This window comes from Petromyzon marinus, chromosome 76 (assembly GCF_048934315.1).
Source record: "Petromyzon marinus isolate PM22_M1 ecotype Great Lakes invasive population chromosome 76, UKy_Petmar_22M1.pri1.0, whole genome shotgun sequence".
In the NCBI taxonomy this organism is placed as follows: Eukaryota; Metazoa; Chordata; class Hyperoartia; order Petromyzontiformes; family Petromyzontidae; genus Petromyzon; species Petromyzon marinus.
Window position 1 is genome coordinate 1,413,243 of NC_133742.1, and position 24,490 is coordinate 1,437,732.

Sequence of the window (24,490 nt, forward strand, 5' to 3'; positions counted from 1 at the left end):
ACCTCTGCTGTAGCAGACAGAAATAAAATATGGCATCTGTGCAGGACCGCCCTTTTCAGAAACCGCATTGGGGCTCCGCAAGCCTCTCCTCAGCGTGCCTGGCAAGGTGATGTAGGATAATGCTTGCCAGACTGTTATGATGTCATGTAGGGCAGTCTGCGCACAAATGCCACCCGCCCTCAGCATCTCTCCCTGGCAGCCTCAGCAGGGTCATCCCCACTTTGTGCCACGATGTTTTCCTGGCTAAAGGATTTCTGCTCCCCCAGGACCTCACAGAAATGTTCAGCAAATCTGCAAACCTGTTCCTGGGGGTCAGAGATCGGATCAACTTTCTTTCTTAATGTTGGTGATAGGTGTGGTGCTACACGTACATTTTTGATAGAGTTAAAGAGTGATTTTTGATCGTGGGTTTCTGAGGCAGACTCCATCTCCTCAGCAACTCGCGACCACCATCCATCCTTGCAGCGCCGTAAGCCTCTTCATTCTCTGACGTTGGATGCTGTAGATGGTGAGAGTGGGCCTGTCGCTTTTTCTCTCCCAGCCGGAACGCCTTTTCCGTCAGCCAGGGTCTCTGGGGAGGTCTGGACCGTGTACCCAAAGCAGCCATTGCAGCTGCATGAGCCACAGTACTAAACCTCGCCCATTTCCCCTCGACATCAGGAGTCGGGGACGATGCCAATCCCAGCCGCAAGCGATGATGAAATTCTCACTTGCAACTTTCATCAGCTAGCTGAGAACAGGCCACTGTGAGTTTGAATAGGGTCCTGGGTTTACACCCACCACCGGAGTGGAAGAATGACAAGCGCATCTTACGGGTGACAAGTCGATGGTCAGAGGGCAGATCAGCTCCACGGTAGGTCCTGGTGTCAAGGACATGGGCTCGCATCCGCTGGTCCGTCACTTTGTAGTCCAGCAGATGTTCTTGCTTGGACCCGTCGATGCCGGAAATGCGTGTTGGTAATTACAAGCCCATGGGCTGCACAAATGTCTAGCAGCCTCCTACCGTTGTTACGGAGCTGATCTGGCCCATGCCTTCCAATCACTCCAGAACAGGTGCCAGCATCATGACCAACTTGGGCATTGAAGTCACCCAACAAGATGACTCTATTCCGAGGGGCCACTTTAGCTAGCACCTGTGACAGGTCATAGAAGGCATCTGACTCATCAGCCTTGCCTGCATCTTTCTACTGATGTTCATCTTCGGTGGGGGCATAAGTAATCACGACCACCACTCCTCGCCTCCGGTTGATGGGAAGGCGAGCCCAAAGTAGCCTGGGGCTTACAGCTTCCCACACCTCACGGCCACGCTTCCACGCCCCCTTCATTATTTTGTTCAGAAGAAAAGCCGCTCCCTGTTGTCTGGCAGTCTCCTGCCCCGAGTTAGAGGACTGTCCACCCCTCATGGTGGCAGGACCAGTCCACCGGACCTCCTGAATACCGCAGAGATCCAGGCGGTACCGGTCCAGCTCCCGACAGAGGAGTGGCAGCCTCCCCTCTGCAGTGAGCGTTCAAACATTCCACGTGGCCACCCGCGGTGGCTTTTTGCTGTTTTTGGAGGAGCCCCGAGGATAAGGATTCAGTCTCCCGGCTCCGTCAAATGGGGTTTGGCCAGGAGACGTCGTAGACGCCTGTCCCCCGGTGGACTCCGGCAAAAGCTTATTTATTAAATTTTGTGGTCATGGTTTCGTGGTAATTCATTGAAGATGGAGGGGTTACCAGCCCCTCGCACCCATCCAGAGCCCCTGGTTGGCTAACGTCGTGGCTACAAGCACCATGAAGGCTAATTGCCGATTTTGGAATTGGCCTTCCCCCCATGGCATTGCTCACATCCACCACGGCGTTGCCGTTCACCATCACCACCACCATCGTTATCACCATCATAACCACCACCATCACCACCACCTCCATCACCACCACCTCCATCACCACCACCTCCATCACCACCGCTACCACTACCATCACCACAATCACCACCACCACCACCACAACCACCGCCATAACTACCACCACCACCACCACCAGGACGACGACAGCCTAACACGACAACGAAAAAAAATCCAAAACCGTTTCTCCTTTCATTCTCTCTTTCTACCCTCCCTCTACAAAAAATCGTCCGGAATCCATCGACTGGAATCCATCCATCGGAATCGGTCGACCGGCAATCCATCAACCGGCAATCCACCGAACGGCAATCCACCGACCGACCGACCACGACAATGACGCCTTCAGCAGCAGCAGCAGCGGCAGCTGCGGCGGCCTTTTTTCATGCAGCAAACAATGCGATATATACACAGGTAGCGGGGCGACCCCCCTCCACGTGGGGTGGGTGGGGGGGGGGATGGGGGTCCTCACTCCTCCACGACAACCGTCTCTCTCAGACGCCGCGGCGACGTCTCAGACGCCACCGTGGCCACGGTGGCCACGGTGGCCACGGTGGCCACGGTGGCCACAGCGGTGGCTTTGGCGGCGGCGGTCACGGTGATGGGCCACACCCGAGGCCATGGCAAATGTGGCCACGGCGACCGTGGCCACGGCGACCGTGGCCACGGTGAGCGAGCGCCGAGAGGCCACGGGCGGACTGAGCGGCAGCAGCAGGGGGAGCGGCGGGAGGGCCGAGCGACGGGCCATCGACTTTGCTCAAGCCAAAGGTGCAGCCCCACCCCCACTCAATCCTCCCTTCCACACGAAAACAACGACGATGACGATCAGCTGCTGGTGTGGGTCTCTATGAGTATGGGTCTCTGTGGGTCTCTGTGGGTCTCTATGGGTTTCTATGAGTATGGGTCTCTGTGGGTCTCTGTGGGTCTCTATGAGTATGGGTCTCTGTGGGTCTCTGTGGGTCTCTGTGAGTATGGGTCTCTGTGGGTCTCTATGAGTATGGGTCTCTGTGGGTCTCTGTGGGTCTCTGTGAGTATGGGTCTCTGTGGGTCTCTGTGGGTCTCTGTGAGTATGGGTCTCTGTGGGTCTCTGTGGGTCTCTATGAGTATGGGTCTGTGGGTTTCTGTGAGTCTCTATGAGTATGGGTCTCTGTGGGTCTATATGAGTATGGGTCTCTGTGGGTCTCTGGTTGTGTATGGATCTCTATGACTATGGGTCTCTGTGGGTCTCTGGTTCTGCTATGGGTCTCTATGAGTATGAGTCGTTGTGGGTATCTGGTTCTGTATGGGTCTCTGAGTATGGGTCTTTGTGGTTCTGTATGGGTCTCTATGAGTATGGGTCTCTGTGGGTCTCTGTGGGTCTCTGTGGGTCTCTGTGAGTATGGGTCTCTGAAGGTTTCTGTGGATTCTGCATGAGTCTCTGAGTTATTTGGCTGCTATAGACTCACACACAGCCCCATCGACTCGCAAAGAGATTGATAGACTCACACAGATACCCATAGACTCACACACAGAGACCTATAGACTCACACAGATACCCATAGACTCACATAGAGACCCATAGACTCACACAGAGACATAGACTCACACAGAGACCCATAGACTCACACAGAGAGACCTTTAGACTCACGCAGAAACCCATAGACTCACATAGAGACCCATAGACTCACACAGAGACACAGACTCACACAGATACCCATAGACCCACACTGAGACCCACAGACTCACACACAGAGACCCACAGACTCACACAGAGACCCATAGACTCCCACATAGACCCACAGACTCACACATAGACCCATAGACTCACACAGAGACTCACAGACTCCCACAGAGACTCACAGACACACACAGAGACCCACAGACTCCCACAGAGACCCACAGACTCCCACAGAGACCCACAGACTCCCACAGAGACCGACAGACTACCACAGAGACCCACAGAGACCCACAAACTCCCACAGACCCTCGCAGACTCCCACAGAGACCCATAGACTCCCACAGAGAAACACAGAGACCCACAGAGACTCACAGACTTCCACAGAGACCCATAGACTCCCACAGAGACTCACAGACTCACACAGAGACCCACAAACTCTCACAGAGACCCATAGACTCCCACAGAGACTCACAGACTCACACAGAGACCCACAAACTCTCACAGAGACCCATAGACTCACACAGAGACCCACAAATTCTCACAGAGACCCATAGACTCACACAGAGACTCACAGACTTCCGAAGACACCTGTAGGTGCCGCCCGTTAGCACCTCCCAAGAGACCTTTCGCCCTCCGGTGCCATCACCGCTGCACCTTCAGCTGAACATCGACTGCCCCCCTCTCGACTCCCACCGCCCCCCTCCTGCCCCCCCCCCACTCGCCTCACTCCCCCTGTGGCTCCCCGCGACAGCTCCCCCGGCCACCGTGCAAGACAGCCGCCACCGATCATCGCATCCCCCCCCCCCCCCCCCGCCCGCTGTCCCCATCACCCTCGCAGATCGATCGATGGATTGATCGATCAATCGATTGTTTCATCGATGTATCGACTGACTGGTCAATTCATCGATTGACTGATGGATTGATCAGTCGATCGATCAGGCAATGACACTGCCGTCCTCCGGTAATCGCCAGGAATCATTCCGGGTCTGAGGACTGTCAGCCGGGGGAGGGTCCTGCCAAGATTTTGTCAGCAGCAGCAGCAGCAGCAGTCAGCGGCAGGGCGGGCTAGAGGCTGATGGTCGCTGCTGCTGTGTGGGTCTCTAGCCTAGGGGCACCCCCAGTGGCAGCTGTCTCTGTGCGTCAGTCTGCTGTCAGTAAGAGGGTGATGGTAACCGCTGCTGTGTGGGTCTCTAGCCTAGGGGCACCCCCAGTGGCAGCTGTCTCTGTGTAGTCAGTCTGATGCCAGTAGGAGGGTGATCGTCACTGCTGCTGTGTGGGTCTCTAGCCTAGGGGCACCCCCAGTGGCAGCTGTCCCTGTGCGTCAGTCTGCTGCCTGTAGGAGGGTGATGGTGACTGCTGCTGTGTGGGTCTCTAGCCTAGGGGCACCCCCAGTGGCAGCTGTCTCTGTGCGTCAGTCTGCTGTCAGTAAGAGGGTGATCGTCACAGCTGCTGTGTGGGTCTCTAGCCTAGGGGCACCCCCAGTGGCAGCTGTCCCTGTGCGTTAGTCTGCTGCCTGTAGGAGGGTGATGGTAACCGCTGCTGTGTGGGTCCATAGCCTAGGGGCACCCCCAGTGGCAGCTGCCCCTCTGCTGCCAGTAGTGGGGGGGAGTGGACGACGACCACATTGCTGCTGCTGCTGCTGTGAGACCCCCAGGCATTGTGGGATTTCCTGGCGGTGTTTGGAGCGCCGGCGGTGGTCCGGCGGTTAAAGCGGTACCAGCGTTGGTGGAACCTCGGAGGGGGAGGAGCGATTGCCGTGGGCCGCCACCGCTAACGGTTGCCGTGGAGGAGACGCTCGCGTTGGGGGGAGGGGGGTGGTCCGTACGAGCTCCGGGTGAGGTGACGGTGGTGGTGGTGGTGGTGGCGGTGGTCGGTGATTGATAATGATGAAGGTGAAAATGTGCCGACAGGTTCACGTGTACACGCTCGCACCTGCACACGCGCACGCACACACGCACACGCCTGTACACACACCTGTACACACGGAGCCCTATACACACACCTGTAAACACAGAGACCTATACACACACCTGTGCACACACAGCCCTATACACACACCTGTACACACAGCCCTATACACACACCTGTACACACAGACCTATACACACACCTGTACACACAGAGCCCTATACACACACCTGTACACACAGAGTCTTATACACACACCTGTACACACACAGCCCTATACACACACCTGTACACACACAGCCCTATACACACACCTGTACACACAGAGCCCTATACACACGCCTGTACACACAGGGCCCTATACACACACCTGTACACACAGAACCCTATACACACACCTGTACACACAGGGCCCTATACACACACCTGTACACACACCTGTACACACAGAGCCCTATACACACACCTGTACACAGAGGGCCCTATACACACACCTGTACACACAGAGCCCTATACACAGACCTGTACACACACAGCCCTATACACACACACCTGTACACACACCTATACACACCTGTACACACAGAACCCTATAAACACACCTGTACACACAGAGTCTTATACACACACAGCCCTATACACACACTTGTACACAAAGACAAAGATCCCCCGTATAGCCTGAACAGACTGTAGGGGCAAGTGCTGTTAGCGAGCACCTATGAAGGCCGGAACGGTACACGAGGGGGTGGGTGGCCAGCACCACGCCCGACCGCCTTTGTCTCCCTAGTGGCAATGTTTTCACACCGCACCAGGTACTCATTTGAGGCTGAGTCGACCTAGGGGAGGCCCGGGACCGGTTCAGATAATCGTCACTGGTGTTGGCCGTGAGCGGGAATCGAACCCGGGTCGCCAGGTTCATAGCGCAGCGCGCTAACCGCTACACTATCGCTCCCTATACACACACTTGTACACACACAGCCCTATACACACACCTGTACACACAGAGCCCTATACACACACCTGTACACACACAGCCCGATACACACACCTGTACACACACAGCCCTATACACACTCCTGTACACACAGAGCCCTATACATCTGTACACACAGCCATACACACACCTGTACACACAGAGCCCTATACACACACCTGTACACAGACAGCCCTATACACACCTGTACACAGACAGCCCTAAACACACCTGTACACACAGAGTCTTATACACACACCTGTACACACACAGCCCTATACACACATCTGTACACACAGAGTCCTATACACACCTGTACACACAGGGCCCTATACACACACCTGTACACACACAGCCCTATACACACACCTGTACACACACCTATACACACACCTGTACACACGGAGCCCTATACACACACCTGTACACACAGAGCCCTATACACACACCTGCACACAGAGGGCCCTATACACACACCTGTACACACACAGCCCTATACACACACCTGTACACACCACAGCCCTATACACACACCTGTACACACACCTATGCACACACCTGTACACACAGAGCCCTATACACACACCTGTACACACACAGCCCTATACACACACCTGTACAGAGCCCTATACACACGCCTGTACACACAGGGCCCTATACACACACATGTACACACAGAGCACTATACACACACCTGTACACACAGGGCCCTATACGTACACCTGTACACAGACAGCCCTATACACATACCTGTACACAGACAGCCCTATACACACACCTGTACACACAGAGTGTTATACACACACCTGTACACACACAGCCCTATACACACACCTGTACACACAGAGCCCTATACACACACCTGTACACACAGGGCCCTATACACACACCTGTACACACAGAGCCCTATACACACACCTGTACACACAGAGTCTTGTACACACACCTGTACACACACAGCCCTATACACACACCTGTACACACAGGCCCTATACACACACCTGTACACACAGGGCCCTATACACACACCTGTACACACAGAGCCCTAAACACACACCTGTACACACAGAGTCTTATACACACACCTGTACACACAGCCCTATACACACACCTGTACACACAGAGCCCTATACACACACCTGTACACACAGAGCCCTATACACACACCTGTACACACACAGCCCTTTACACACACCTGTACACACACAGCCCTATACACACACACCTGTACACACAGAGCTCTATACACACACCTGTACACACAGAGCCCTATACACACACCTGTACAAACAAAGCCCTATACACACCTGTACACAAAGAGCCCTATACACACACCTGTACACACACAGCCCTATATACACACCTGTACACACAGCCGTATACACACACCTGTAAACACAGAGACCTATACACACACCTGTACACACACATCCCTATACAGACACCTGTACACACAGAGACCTATACACACACCTGTACACACAGAGCCCTATACACACGCCTGTACACATAGGGCCCTATACACACACCTGTACACACAGAGCCCTATACACACACCTGTACACACAGGACCCTATACACACACCTGTATACAGACAGCCCTAAACACACACCTGTACACAGACAGCCCTATACACACACCTATACAAACAGCGTCTTATACACACACCTTTACACACACAGCCCTATACACACACCTGTACACACAGAGCCCTATACACACACCTGTACAAACAGGGCCCTATACACACACCTGTACACACAGAGCCCTATACACACCTGTACACACAGAGTCTTATACACACACCTGTACACATGCAGCCCTATACACACACCTGTACACACAGAGCCCTATACAAACACCTGTACACACAGAGCCCTATACACACACCTGTACACACACAGCCCTATAAACACACCTGTACACACACAGCCCTATACACACACCTGTACACACAGAGCTCTATACACATACCTGTACAAACAAAGCCCTATACACACCTGTACACAGAGCCCTATACACACACCTGTACACACAGCCCTATATACACACCTGTACACACAGCCCTATACACACACCTGTAAACACAGAGACCTATACACACACCTGTACACACACAGCCCTATACACACACCTGTACACACACCTGTACACACAGAGACCTATACACAGACCTGTACACACAGAGACCTATATACACACCTGTACACACAGAGACCTATACACACACCTGTACACACAGAGCCCTATACACACACCTGTGCACACAGAGACCTATACACACATCTGTACACACACAGCCCTATACACATACCTGTACACACAGAGTCCTATACACACACCTGTACACACAGAGACCTATACACACACCTGTACACACACAGCCCTATACACACACCTGCACACACAGAGACCTATACACACACCTGTACACATAGGGCCGTATACACACACCTGTACACACAGAGCCCTAAACACACACCTGTACACACAGAGCCCTATACACACACCTGTACACACACAGCCCTATATACACACCTGTACACACAGAGCACTATACACACCTGTACACAGACAGCCCTATATACACACCTGTACACACAGAGCCATATACACACACCTGTACACACAGAGCCCTATACACACACCTGTACACACACAGCTCTATACACACACCTGTACACACACAGCACTATACACACACCTGTACACACAGAGAACTATACACACACCTGTGCACACACAGCCCTATACACACACCTGTACACACAGCCCTATACACACACCTGTACACACAGAGACCTATACACACACCTGTACACACAGAGCCCTATACACACACCTGTACACACACACCTGTACACACACCTGTACACACACACCTGTACACACACACACACCTGTGCACACACACCTGTGCACACACACCTGTACACACACACCTGTACACACACATACACACTTGTACACACACACACCTGTACACACAGAGACCTATACACACACCTGTACACACAGAGCCCTATACACACCTGTGCACACACACCTGTACACACACCTGTACACACACACCTGTGCACACACACCTGTGCACACACACCTGTACACACACACACACCTGTACACACACACACACACACCTGTACACACACACACACACCTGTACACACACACACACACGTACACACACACACACCTGTACACACCTGAGCCCTATACACACCTGGGGGATATATCGCACCCCTGCTGCATGAAGGCGCCCAAAGAGAACCAGAGGCTGTTGAAGATGCTAAACTCATTGGGGGTTTCTGAGGAGGGGGCCACTCCAGAGGGTGGGGACACTTGGACGGGGGGTCCCTGGGGGGGTCCCCCTCCTGCACCCCCTGGGACCCCACCACCACCACCACCACCGCCACCGCCACCACCGCCACCACCGCCACCGCCACCACCGCCGCCACCACCGCCGCCACCACCGCCCATCGCTCCAGGAATGCCCATCACAGAGCCCCCTAGAAGTGGGAGCAGAGAGGCAGGTTGTGGAGGGGTAGCAGGGGCAGGGGTCAGGGCAGGGGTTAGAGGGCAGGGGTTAGAGGGCAGGGGTTAGAGGGCAGGGGTTAGAAGGCAGCGGTTAGAGGGCAGGGGTTAGAGGGCAGGGGTTAGAGGGTAGGGGTTAGGGGGTAGGGGTTAAGGGGTAGGGGTTAGGGGGTAAGGGTTAGGGCATGGGTTGGGTTAGGACAGCTGGACATGGGCTACAGGAACAGCTGGATGTGGGCTATGATAGTAACAGCTGGATGAGGGCTATGATAGTGACAGCTGGATGAGGGCTATGATAGTAACAGCTGGATGAGGGCTATGATAGTAACAGCTGGATGAGGGCTATGATAGTAATAGCTGGATGTGGGCTATGATAGTAACAGCTGGATGTGGGCTATGATAGTGACAGCTGGATGTGGGCTATGATAGTAACAGCTGGAAGTGGGCTATGTTAGTAACAGCTGGATGTGGGCTATGATAGTAACAGCTGGATGTGGGCTATGATAGTAACAGCTGGATGAGGGCTATGATAGTAACAGCTGGATGAGGGCTATGATAGTGACAGCTGGGTGAGGGCTATGATAGTGACAGCTGGATGAGGGCTATGATAGTAATAGCTGGATGAGGGCTATGATAGTAACAGCTGGATGAGGGCTATGATAGTGACAGCTGGATGAGGGCTATGATAGTAACAGCTGGATGAGGGCTATGATAGTAACAGCTGGATGAGGGCTATGATAGTAACAGCTAGATGAGGGCTATGATAGTGACAGCTGGATGTGGGCTATGATAGTAACAGCTGGATGAGGGCTATGATAGTAACAGCTGGATGTGGGCTATGATAGTAACAGCTGGATGAGGGCTATGTTAGTGACAGCTGGATGTGGGCTATGATAGTGATAGCTGGATGTGGGCTATGATAGTAACAGCTGGAAGTGGGCTATGTTAGTAACAGCTGGATGTGGGCTATGATAGTGACAGCTGGATGTGGGCTATGATAGTAACAGCTGGATGAGGGCTATGATAGTAACAGCTGGATGTGGGCTATGATAGTAACAGCTGGATGTGGGAGCTATGATAGTAACAGCTGGATGTGGGCTATGATAGTGACAGCTGGAAGTGGGCTATAATAGTAACAGCTGGATGAGGGCTATGATAGTAACAGCTGGATGAGGGCTATGATAGTAACAGCTGGATGAGGGCTATGTTGGCAACAGCTGGATGTGGGCTATGATAGTAACAGCTGGATGAGGGCTATGTTAGTGACAGCTGGATGTGGGCTATGATAGTGACAGCTGGATGAGGGCTATGATAGTAACAGCTGGATGAGGGCTATGATAGTAACAGCTGGATGAGGGCTATGATAGTAACAGCTAGATGAGGGCTATGATAGTGACAGCTGGATGTGGGCTATGATAGTAACAGCTGGATGAGGGCTATGATAGTAACAGCTGGATGTGGGCTATGATAGTAACAGCTGGATGAGGGCTATGTTAGTGACAGCTGGATGTGGGCTATGATAGTGACAGCTGGATGTGGGCTATGATAGTAACAGCTGGAAGTGGGCTATGTTAGTAACAGCTGGATGTGGGCTATGATAGTGACAGCTGGATGTGGGCTATGATAGTAACAGCTGGATGAGGGCTATGATAGTAACAGCTGGATGTGGGCTATGATAGTAACAGCTGGATGTGGGAGCTATGATAGTAACAGCTGGATGTGGGCTATGATAGTGACAGCTGGAAGTGGGCTATAATAGTAACAGCTGGATGAGGGCTATGATAGTAACAGCTGGATGTGGGAGCTATGATAGTAACAGCTGGATGAGGGCTATGATAGTGACAGCTGGATGTGGGCTATGTTAGTGACAGCTGGATGAGGGCTATGTTAGTGACAGCTGGATGAGGGCTATGATAGTAACAGCTGGATGTGGGCTATGATAGTGACAGCTGGATGTGGGCTATGTTAGTGACAGCTGGATGTGGGCTATGATAGTAACAGCTGGATGAGGGCTATGATAGTGACAGCTGGCTGTGGGCTATGATAGTAACAGCTGGATGTGGGCTATGTTAGTGACAGCTGGATGTGGGCTATGATAGTGACAGCTGGATGAGGGCTATGATAGTAACAGCTGGATGTGGGCTATGTTAGTGACAGCTGGATGAGGGCTATGATAGTAACAGCTGGATGAGGGCTATGATAGTAACAGCTGGATGTGGGAGCTATGATAGTAACAGCTGGATGTGGAGGCTATGATAGTAACAGCTGGATGTGGGAGCTATGATAGTAACAGCTGGATGTGGGAGCTATGATAGTGACAGCTGGATGAGGGCTATGATAGTAACAGCTGGATGAGGGCTATGATAGTAACAGCTGGATGTGGGAGCTATGATAGTAACAGCTGGATGTGGGAGCTATGATAGTAACAGCTGGATGTGGGCTATGATAATAACAGCTGGATGTGGGAGCTATGATAGTAACAGCTGGATGTGGGGGCAATGATAGTGACAGCTGGATGTGGAGGCTATGATGGGCACAGGTGGTCGAAGGGGCGTGGCTCTGACGTCACCCCGCCTACCTGACGTCATGAGGTGGTGGGGGAAGCCCCCGGCCGCACCCCCGGGGCCTCCCGGCCCCCCGACCCCGCCGGGGGGTAGCACCGAGAAGGGCCCCCCGTGACCCCCGTGACCCCCATGACCCCCCAGACCCCCACCACCACCGCCACTCATGATGCGGTTGGCCTCGGCCGCATTGGCGCCCTCCTCTGCCGCCTTCTGCCAATCGTAGGGGCTGTAGAGAGAAGGAGGGGGGGGGAGGAAGTGGAGGGTGGGGGCGGAAGTGGTGGGGGGGGCGGAAGTCGGGGGGGGGGATGGGGGCGGAAGTGGGGGGGGGCGGAAGTCGGGGTGGGGGATGGGGGCGGAAGTGTGTGTATTAAACGTGCGTCGTGTGTGTGTAATGTGTGTATGTAGTGTGTGTAATGTGTGTATGTTATGAGTGTGTGTAATGTGTGTATGTAATGGGTAGTGTGTGTGTGTAATGTGTGTATGTCGTGTATGTAATGTGTGTATGTAATATGTGTAGTGTGTGTAATGTGTGTATGTAGTGTGTGTAATGTGTGTATGTAATGGGTAGTGTGTGTGTGTAATGTGTGTATGTCGTGTATGTAATGTGTGTATGTAATATGTGTAGTGTGTGTAATGTGTGTATGTAGTGTATGTAATGTGTGTATGTAATATGTGTAGTGTGTGTGTGTAATGTGTGTATGAATGTGTGTAATGTGTGTATGTAGTGTATGTAATGTATGTATGAGTGTATGCAATGTGTGTATGTAATGTGTAGTGTGTGTATGTAATGTGTGTATGTAGTGTGTGTAATGTGTGTATGTAATATGTGTAGTGTGTGTGTGTAATGTGTGTATGAATGTATGTAATGTGTGTATGTAGTGTATGTAATATGTGTAGTGTGTGTGTGTAATGTGTGTATGCAGTATATGTAATGTGTGTATGTAATGTGTGTAATGTGTGTATGTAATGTGTGTATGTAGTGTGTGTTATGAGTGTTTGTAATGTGTGTATGTAGTGTGTGTTACGTGTGTGTGTAATGTGTGTATGTAGTGTGTGTATGTAGTGTGTGTAATGAGTGTGTGTAATGTGTGTATGTAGTGTGTGTATGTAGTGTGTGTAATGTGTGTATGTAGTGTGTGTATGTAATGTGTGTAATGTGTGTATGTAATGTGTGTATGTAGTGTGTGTAATGTGTGTATGTAATGTGTGTATGTAGTGTGTGTAATGTGTGTATGTAATGTGTGTATGTAATGTGTGTAATGTGTGTATGTAATGTGTGTAATGTGTGTATGTAATGTGTGTATGTAGTGTGTGTAATGTGTGTTAGTAATGTGTGTAATGTGTGTATGTAATGTGTGTATGTAGTGTGTGTAATGAGTGTGTGTTATGAGTGTGTGTAATGTGTGTATGTAGTGTGTGTAATGTGTGTATGTTATGAGTGTGTGTAATGTGTGTATGTAGTGTGTGTTATGAGTGTGTGTTATGAGTGTGTGTAATGTGTGTATGAGGTGTGTGTAATGAGTGTGTGTAATGTGTGTGTGTAATGTGTGTATGTAATGTGTGTATGTAGTGTGTTATGAGTGTGTGTAATGTGTGTATGTAATGTGTGTATGCAGTGTGTGTTATGAGTGTGTGTAATGTGTGTATGTAATGTGTGTATGTAGTGTGTTATGAGTGTGTGTAATGTGTGTATGTAATGTGTGTATGCAGTGTGTGTTATGAGTGTGTGTAATGTGTGTATGTAATGTGTGTATGTAGTGTGTGTTATGAGTGTTTGTAATGTGTGTATGTAATGGGTATATGTAGTGTATGTAGTGTATGTATGTAATGTATTAATGAGTGATTTAACGTGTGTATATAGTGTGTGTGTGTAATGTGTGTAGTGTGTGTGTAGTGTGTGTGTAATGTGTGTATGTAGTGTATGTAATGTGTGTATGTAATATGTGTAGTGTGTGTGTGTAATGTGTGTATGTCGTGTATGTAATGTGTGTATGTAATGGGTAGTGTGTGTGTGTAATGTGTGTATGTCGTGTATGTAATGTGTGTAGTGTGTGTAATGTGTGTATGTAGTGTATGTAATGTGTGTATGTAATATGTGTAGTGTGTGTGTGTAATGTGTGTATGAATGTGTGTAATGTGTGTATGTAGTGTATGTAATGTATGTATGAGTGTATGCAATGTGTGTATGTAATGTGTAGTGTGTGTATGTAATGTGTGTATGTAGTGTATGTAATGTGTGTATGTAATATGTGTAGTGTGTGTGTGTAATGTGTGTATGAATGTATGTAATGTGTGTATGTAGTGTATGTAATATGTGTAGTGTGTGTGTGTAATGTGTGTATGCAGTATATGTAATGTGTGTATGTAGTGTGTGTTATGAGTGTGTGTAATGTGTGTATGTAGTGTGTGTTATGAGTGTGTGTAATGTGTGTATGTAGTGTGTGTTATGAGTGTGTGTAATGTGTGTATGTAGTGTGTGTATGTACTGTGTGTTATGAGTGTGTGTAATGTGTGTATGTAGTGTGTGTATGTAGTGTGTGTTATGAGTGTGTGTAATGTGTGTATGTAGTGTGTGTTATGAGTGTGTGTAATGTGTGTATGTAGTGTGTGTTATGAGTGTGTGTAATGTGTGTATGCAGTATATGTAATGTGTGTATGAGGTGTGTGTTATGAGTGTGTGTAATGTGTGTATGTAGTGTGTGTTATGAGTGTTTGTAATGTGTGTATGTAATGGGTATATGTAGTGTATGTATGTAATGTATTAATGAGTGATTTAACGTGTGTATATAGTGTGTGTGTGTAATGTGTGTAGTGAGTGTGTAGTGTGTGTGTAATGTGTGTATGTAGTGTATGTAATGTGTGTATGTAATATGTGTAGTGTGTGTGTGTAATGTGTGTATGTCGTGTATGTAATGTGTGTATGTAATATGTGTAGTGTGTGTGTGTAATGTGTGTATGCAGTGTATGTAATGTGTGTATGTAATATGTGTAGCGTGTGTGTGTAATATGTGTATTTAGTGTATGTAATGTGTGTATGTAATGTATGTCGTGTATGTAATGTGTGTATGTAGTGTATGTAACGTGTGTATGTAATATGTGTAGCGTGTGTGTGTAATATGTGTATTTAGTGTATGTAATGTGTGTATGTAATGTGTGTATGTCGTGTATGTAATGTGTGTATGTAGTGTATGTAATGTGTGTATGTAATATGTGTAGTGTGTGTGTAATGTGTGTATGTAGTGTATGTAATGTGTGTATGTAATATGTGTAGTGTGTGTAATGTGTGTATGTAGTGTATGTAATGTGTGTATGTAATATGTGTAGTGTGTGTGTGTAATGTGTGTATGAGTGTATGTAATGTGTGTATGTAGTGTATGTAATATGTGTAGTGTGTGTGTGTAATGTGTGTATGCAGTATATGTAATGTGTGTATGTAGTGTGTGTTATGAGTGTGTGTAATGTGTGTATGTAGTGTGTGTTATGAGTGTGTGTAATGTGTGTATGTAGTGTGTGTTATGAGTGTGTGTAATGTGTGTATGTAGTGTGTGTATGTAGTGTGTGTTATGAGTGTGTGTAATGTGTGTATGTAGTGTGTGTTATGAGTGTGTGTAATGTGTGTATGCAGTATATGTAATGTGTGTATGAGGTGTGTTATGAGTGTGTGTAATGTGTGTATGTAGTGTGTGTTATGAGTGTGTGTAATGTGTGTATGCAGTATATGTAATGTGTGTATGAGGTGTGTGTTATGAGTGTGTGTAATGTGTGTATGTAGTGTGTGTTATGAGTGTTTGTAATGTGTGTATGTAATGGGTATATGTAGTGTATGTATGTAATGTATTAATGAGTGATTTAACGTGTATATAGTGTGTGTGTGTAATGTGTGTAGTGAGTGTGTAGTGTGTGTGTAATGTGTGTATGTAGTGTATGTAATGTGTGTATGTAATATGTGTAGTGTGTGTGTGTAATGTGTGTATGTCGTGTATGTAATGTGTGTATGTAATATGTGTAGTGTGTGTGTGTAATGTGTGTATGCAGTGTATGTAATGTGTGTATGTAATATGTGTAGCGTGTGTGTGTAATATGTGTATTTAGTGTATGTAATGTGTGTATGTAATGTGTGTATGTCGTGTATGTAATGTGTGTATGTAGTGTATATAATGTGTGTATGTAATATGTGTAGTGTGTGTGTAATGTGTGTATGTAGTGTATGTAATGTGTGTATGTAATGTGTAGTGTGTGTAATGTGTGTATGTAGTGTATGTAATGTGTGTATGTAATATGTGTAGTGTGTGTGTGTAATGTGTGTATGAGTGTATGTAATGTGTGTATGTAATATGTGTAGTGTGTGTGTAATGTGTGTATGTAATCGTGCACGTAATGTGTGCAATAAGTGACCCCGTGAGGTCACACACTCCACGTGACCCCGTGGGGCCACACACTCCACGTGACCACGTGACACCACACACTCCACGTGACCCCGTGGGGCCACACACTCCACGTGACCACGTGACACCACACACTCCACGTGACCCCGTGGGGCCACACACTCCACGTGACCACGTGACACCACACACTCCACGTGACCCCGTGGGGCCACACACTCCACGTGACCACGTGACACCACACACTCCACGTGACCACGTGACACCACACACTCCACGTGACCACGTGACACCACACACTCCACGTGACCCCTTAGGGCCACACACTCCACGTGACCACGTGACACCACACACTCCACGTGACCCCTTAGGGCCACACACTCCATGTGACCACGTGGGGCCACACACTCCATGTGACCCCGTGGGGTCACACACTCCACGTGACCCCGTGACGTCACACACTCCAGGTGACCACGTGACACCACACACTCCACGTGACCCCGTAGGGCCACACACTCCACGTGACCCCTTAGGGCCACACACTCCACGTGACCACGTGACACCACACACTTCACGTGACCACGTGGGGCCACACACTCCACGTGACCATGTGGGGCCACACACTCCATGTGACCACGTGACACCACACACTCCACGTGACCACGTGACACCACACACTTCACGTGACCATGTGGGGCCACACACTCCACGTGACCACGTGACACCACACACTCCACGTGACCACGTGGGGCCACACACTCCACGTGACCACGTGACACCACACACTCCACGTGACCCCTTAGGGCCACACACTCCACGTGACCCCGTGAGGCCACACACTCCACGTGACCCCGTAGGGCCACACACTCCACGTGACCACGTGACACCACACACTCCAGGTGACCCCTTAGGGCCACACACTCCACGTGACTACGTGGGGCCACACACTCCACGTGACCACGTGACACCACACACTCCACGTGACCACGTGACACCACACACTCCACGTGACCACGTGGGGCCACACACTCCACGTGACCACGTGACACCACACACTCCACGTGACCACGTGGGGCCACACACTCCACGTGACCACGTGACACCACACACTCCACGTGACCCCTTAGGGCCACACACTCCACGTGACCCCGTGGGGCCACACACTCCACGTGACCACGTGACACCACACACTCCACGTGACCCCTTAGGGCCACACACTCCACGTGACCACGTGACACCACACACTCCACGTGACCCCGTGACACCACACACTCCACGTGACCACGTGAGGCCACACACTCCACGTGACCACGTGAGGTCACACACTCCAGGTGACCACGTGACACCACACACTCCAGGTGACCCCGTAGGGCCACACACTCCACGTGACCCCTTAGGGCCACACACTCCACGTGACCACGTGACACCACACACTCCCCCTCCCCCCCCTTCTCCCCCTCCCCCCCCTTCTCCCCCCCCATCCCCCCCACACACATAGCGGTGTCCGCTCCTCACCTGAACCGGCTGACCAGGAAGAGGACCACGCTGACTCCGATGTAGGCGAACACGATGCACATCCATATCTCGTAGGCGAGCGGGTCGAGGAATGAGAAGACGCCCGGCTTGGACTTCTGCGGCTTCTTGATCATGATGGAGATGCCGAGGCTCATGAACGGCTTCGAGAAGTCGATGACCTCCTCGCGCACCAACGTGATTGTCAGCGGGGCCACAGCAATATCCGCCCTCTTGGTGGTCAGGCGGCGGGAGTAGGGCGGGGGGAGAGAATCGCGATGGGTATTTTTGGTAACGGCTGGAGAGAGTGGGAGTGTGTGAGAGCGGGAGAGTGGGAGAGCGAGCGAGAGAGTGAGCGAGAGAGTGAGAGAGTGAGTGAGAGAGTGAGTGAGTGAGAGAGTGAGTGAGTGAAAGTATGGGAGAGTGGGAGAGTGTGTGAGTGAGTGAGAGAGAGAGAGAGTGAGAGAGTGAGTGAGAGGGTGAGTGAAAGTATGGGAGAGTAGGTGAGAGAGTGAGTGAGAGGGAGAGTGAGAGGGTGAGTGAAAGTATGGGAGAGTGGGTGAGAGAGTGAGTGAGAGAGTGAGTGAGTGAAAGTATGGGAGAGTGGGAGAGTGAGTGAGTGAGTGAGAGAGAGAGTGAGAGAGTGAGTGAGAGAGTGAGTGAAAGTATGTATGGGAGAGTGGGTGAGAGAGTGAGTGAGAGAGTGAGTGAAAGTATGGGAGAGTGGGAGAGTGAGTGAGTGAGAGTGAGAGAGTGAGAGAGTGAGTGAGAGAGTGAGTGAAAGTATGTATGGGAGAGTGGGTGAGAGAGTGAGTGAGAGAGTGAGTGAAAGTATGGGAGAGTGGGAGAGTGAGTGAGTGAGAGAGAGAGAGAGTGAGAGAGTGAGTGAGAGAGTGAGTGAAAGTATGTATGGGAGAGTGGGTGAGAGAGTGAGTGAGAGAGTGAGTGAAACTATGGGAGAGTGAGTGAGTGAGTGAGAGAGAGAGTGAGAGAGTGAGTGAGAGAGTGAGTGAAAGTATGTATGGGAGAGTGGGTGAGAGAGTGAGTGAGAGAGTGAGTGAAAGTATGGGAGAGTGGGTGAGTGGGTGAGAGAGAGAGTGAGTGAGAGAGTGAGTGAGTGAAAGTATGGGAGAGTGGGAGAGAGAGTGAGTGAGAGAGTGAGTGAGTGAAAGTATGGGAGAGTGGGAGAGTGAGTGAGTGAGTGAGAGGGTGAGTGAGAGAGTGGGTGAGTGAAAGTATGGGAGAGTGGGAGAGAGAGTGAGTGAGAGAGTGAGTGAGTGAAAGTATGGGAGAGTGGGAGAGTGAGTGAGTGAGCGAGAGAGTGAGTGAGAGGGTGAGTGAAAGTATGGGAGAGTGGGTGAGAGAGTGAGTGAGAGAGTGAGTGAGTGAGTGAAAGTATGGGAGAGTGGGAGAGTGAGTGAGTGAGAGGGGGGTGAGAGAGTGAGTGAGAGAGTGAGTGAAAGTATGGGAGAGTGAGTGAGAGAGTGAGTGAGAGAGTGGGTGAGAGAGTGAGTGAAAGTATGTATGGGAGAGTGGGTGAGATAGTGAGTGAGAGAGTGAGTGAAAGTATGGGAGAGTGAGTGAGTGAGTGGGTAAGTGAATGAGTGAGTGAGTTAGTAAGTCAGTGGGTAAGTGAGTGAATGAGTGAGTGGTTAAGCGAGCGGGCGAGCGAGTGGGTGAGTGGGTAAGTGAATTAATGAATGAGTGAGTTAGTGAGTGAGTGGGTAAGTGAATAAATGTGTGAGTGAGTGAGTGAGTTAGTGAGTGAGTGGGTAAGTGATTGAGTGAGTGAGTTAGTGAGTGAGTGGGTAAGTGAATGAATGAGTGAGTGAGTGAGTTAGTGAGTGAGTGGGTAAGTGAATGAATGAATGAGTGAGTGGTTAAGCGGGCGGGCGAGTGGGTGAGTGGGTAAGTGATTGAGTGAGTGAGTTAGTGAGTGAGTGGGTAAGTGAATGAATGAGTGAGTGAGTTAGTGAGTGAGTGGGTAAGTGAATGAATGAATGAGTGAGTGGTTAAGCGGGCGGGCGAGTGGGTGAGTGGGTAAGTGATTGAGTGAGTGAGTGAGTTAGTGAGTGAGTGGGTAAGTGAATGAATGAGTGAGTGAGTTAGTGAGTGAGTGGGTAAGTGATTGAGTGAGTGAGTTAGTGAGTGAGTGGGTAAGTGAATGAATGAGTGAGTGAGTTAGTGAGTGAGTGGGTAAGTGAAGGAATGACTGAGTGAGTTAGTGAGTGGGTAAGTGAAGGAATGAATGAGTGAGTGAGTTAGTGAGTGGGTAAGTGAAGGAATGAGTGAGTGAGTCAGTAAGTTAGTGAGTGAGTGGGTAAGTGAATGGATGAGTGAGTGAGTGAGTTAGTGAGTGGGTAAGTGAATGAATGAGTGAGTGAGTTAGTGAGTGGGTAAGTGAAGGAATGAGTGAGTGAGTTAGTGAGTGGGTAAGTGAATGAATGAGTGAGTGAGTGAGTTAGTGAGTGAGTGGGTAAGTGAGTGAATGAATTAATGAATGAGTGAGTGAGTGGTTAAGTGGGCGGGCGAGCGAGTGGGTGAGTGGGTAAGTGAATGAATGAATGAGTGAGTGAGTGAGTTAGTGAGTGAGTGAATGAATGAGTGAATGAATGAGTGAGTGGTTAAGCGGGCGAGCGAGCGAGCGGGCGTGCCACTCACCCCGTAGACCAGCTCGCCCACCATGCCGTTCCAGATGTTGCTGTCCTGGTCACGCGCTCCGTACTTGCCGTCGGGCACGATGGCCAGGTGGTACTTGATGTTGAGGTGCCGAGCGATCTCCATGGCCAGGTCCACGCAGTAGCCCTCATACCTCTCGTTGCCCAGGTAGGTGTCGTGGTTCTTGCGGTACATCACGTAGGGTGCCTCCTGGCACACGTGGGGAAAGTGGAGGTGGGGGGGGGAGTGGGGGGGCGGGGGTAGAGAGGGGGGAGAGAGGGGGGGGAGATGGAGGGGAGGGTGTGGGGGGAGAGGGGAGGAGAGAGGGTGAGTTCATATGGTGGTTGTGATGGTGGTGATGGTAGTGGTGAGTGAGGGGTGAGTGAGTGGTGAGTGAGTGGTGAGTGGCGAGTGGTGAGTGAGTGAGTGGCGAGTGGTGAGTGAGTGCTGAGTGAGTTGTGAGTGAGTGGCGAGTGGTGAGTGAGTGAGTGGCGAGTGAGTGAGTGGTGAGTGAGTGGTGAGTGGTGAGTGGGTGAGTGAATGGCGAGTGAGTGGTGAGTGAGTGGTGAGTGAGTGAGTGGCGAGTGAGTGGGTGAGTGGGTGGGTGAGTGTGTGGGTGAGTGAGTGGTGATTGAGTGGTGAGTGAGTGAGTGAGTGGCGAGTGAGTGAGTGGCGAGTGAGTGGTGAGTGAGTGGGTGAGTGGGTGGGTGAGTGAGTGGTGAGTGAGTGGTGAGTGAGTGAGTGAGTGGCGAGTGAGTGGTGAGTGGGTGGGTGAGTGAGTGGTGAGTGAGTGGTGAGTGAGTGGTGAGTGAGTGAGTGGTGAGTGAGTGAGTGGTGAGTGAGTGGTGATTGAGTGGTGAGTGAGTGAGTGAGTGGCGAGTGAGTGAGTGAGTGGCGAGCGAGTGAGTGAGTGAGTGGCGAGTGAGTGGGTAAGCGGGTGGGTGGGCGAGCGAGTGGTGAGGGTACCATGATGGAGGTGATGATGATGGTGCGGTTCTCGAGCAGGGAGGAGTTGTCCCCAGCGGCGCCAGCCTCTCTGATGAACTGGAACTGGGACTGTTCACTCCAGACTGCCACCTGAGCTCACACACACAGGTGAGTAGCACTACACACACACACGTACACACACAGTGTACACACACACAGGTGAGTAGCACTACACACACACACGTACACACACACAGGTGAGTAGCACTACACACACACACGTACACACACACAGGTGAGTAGCACTACACACACACACGTACACACACACAGGTGAGTAGCACTACACACACACACGTACACACACACAGGTGAGTAGCACTACACACACACACGTACACACACACAGGTGAGTAGCACTACACACACACACGTACACACACACAGGTGAGTAGCACTACACACACACACGTACACACACACAGGTGAGTAGCACTACACACACACACGTACACACACACAGGTGAGTAGCACTACACACACACACGTACACACACACAGGTGAGTAGCACTACACACACACACGTACACACACACAGGTGAGTAGCACTACACACACACACGTACACACACACAGGTGAGTAGCACTACACACACACACGTACACACACACAGGTGAGTAGCACTACACACACACACGTACACACACACAGGTGAGTAGCACTACACACACACACGTACACACACACAGGTGAGTAGCACTACACACACACACGTACACACACACAGGTGAGTAGCACTACACACACACACGTACACACACACAGGTGAGTAGCACTACACACACACACGTACACACACACAGGTGAGTAGCACTACACACACACACGTACACACACACATACACACAACAACAACAACAACCGCCATTCACCACTAAGTGGCGGTGACGTCACCACAACGCTTGCGCCAGGCTATGGGCACGTGAAGTGTAGAACGCCCGCTGGCAGGAGGTCACGGGGCAGACCCAGCAGGTGCCACGGGTCGACTGACTGAGATGACTGAGCTGATGCACCACCTGTGCCCCCCTACTGTGCCAACCCGCTGTGCTTTAGCCACCCGGCGCTCCGCTCGTTGTTGTGAGCGTCGCTGCTCCGCCCTCCGTTGTTGTTGGAGGGCGACTGCCTCCAACTGCCCAGTAGCGTCCTTCACGAGCCTCCTCCACAGAGGCCGATCTTGACACCGCCGCTGGTACCAGTCATCGGCAAGTCCACTCAGCTCCACGTCCTCCTGTACCACATCACTCCGTCTCTTCTCTAGCCCGTGCCGCGCCCGCTTAGCCCCCTCAATCCGGCCGAACAAAAGCTGTTTCGGCATGCGGTGGCTGGGCATGTGGGCTACATGACCCAGCCATCGCAGCCTTGCCCGCCGGAGGAGCTCACCAATGGGACCTTCACCAGATCTTTCAAGGATTTGTGAGCTCCTCACGCAATCCAGTCTGGTTAAACCCAGGATGGATCGTAGGCAGGCTAGCCTGAATGTTTCTAACCGGCGAAGATGTTCCATTAGGGGCGTCCACGTTTCGCAAGCGTAGATAAGGGAGAGAATGACCGTGGCCGAGCAGACCTGATGCTTAGTGCGGAGCGACAGACCAGGTAGCTTCCACACAGCATTACGAAACCGATGAAAATATATTGCCGCTCGACTGATTCAGAGTGAGACCTCTGCTGTTAAACTGGAGCTGGTCATGAGCACACTGCCCAGGTATGGGAAACTCTCTACTCTCTCCACAACTGCCCCATCACCGATTGGGAGTTGTGGGGGTGGAGTGTCCGATGGTACAAAATACCCATGCAGGTGCTTAGTTTTGGTGGGGCTGATGGTAAAGCCCCATCTCTTAGTGGCACGCTCCAGTCTCAGTAGCAGCGTCTCCAACTCCTCCTCTGAATGAGCAGCTTTTACCAAATCATCGGCATACATAACATGGTTGAGCAATAGGGAGCCATCCCTTGACCGCACCCGGGCATCGATCAGCCTCCCATTATATCTGTACCAAATGGAGATTCCCCCGGTACAGCTATTGAAGGCTTCACAAACTACGTGGTCAAAATAGATGTTAAATAATGTGGGAGCCAGAGGACATCCCTGTCGCACCCCAAGATGTACAGGGAATGGCTATGACTCCCGGCCACGTAGTTTTACCCGGGCCCGGTCACCATCATGAAGGTCCTTAATGATCGTGAGCAGAGGTTCAGGTACTCCAAAAGCACGAAGAACAACCCAGAGCCCAGGCGTACTGATGGTATCATAGGCCTTGACCAGGTCAATAAAGCCGAGATGTAGGTCTTGTTGGAATTCCCTACACCTCTGCTGTAGCACTCACACCCACACTCACCCACCCACCCACTCAACCACCCACTCACCCACCCACCCACCCACTCACCCACACACTCACACACACTCACCCACTCACCCACCCACACTCACCCACCCA

General features: G+C 51.0%; 2 protein-coding genes across 2 annotated transcripts in view; both read right to left on the minus strand.

Annotated features, from left to right (window-relative positions):
• Positions 1–24,490, minus strand: part of LOC116936956 (chromosome-associated kinesin KIF4-like) — a 210,960-nt gene that overhangs the window by 115,154 nt on the left and 71,316 nt on the right.
• The window catches only part of LOC116937868 (uncharacterized), a 77,997-nt gene that overhangs the window by 32,941 nt on the left and 20,566 nt on the right, over positions 1–24,490 (minus strand). The window contains exons 6-10 of the mRNA XM_076056557.1: positions 22,036–22,146; positions 21,073–21,279; positions 18,415–18,644; positions 12,532–12,743; positions 9,643–9,928 (exon numbers count right to left, since the gene is read on the minus strand). Of these exons, the coding sequence (XP_075912672.1) occupies positions 9,643–9,928; positions 12,532–12,743; positions 18,415–18,644; positions 21,073–21,279; positions 22,036–22,146 (1,046 nt within the window). The remainder of the gene's footprint in view (positions 1–9,642; positions 9,929–12,531; positions 12,744–18,414; positions 18,645–21,072; positions 21,280–22,035; positions 22,147–24,490) is intronic.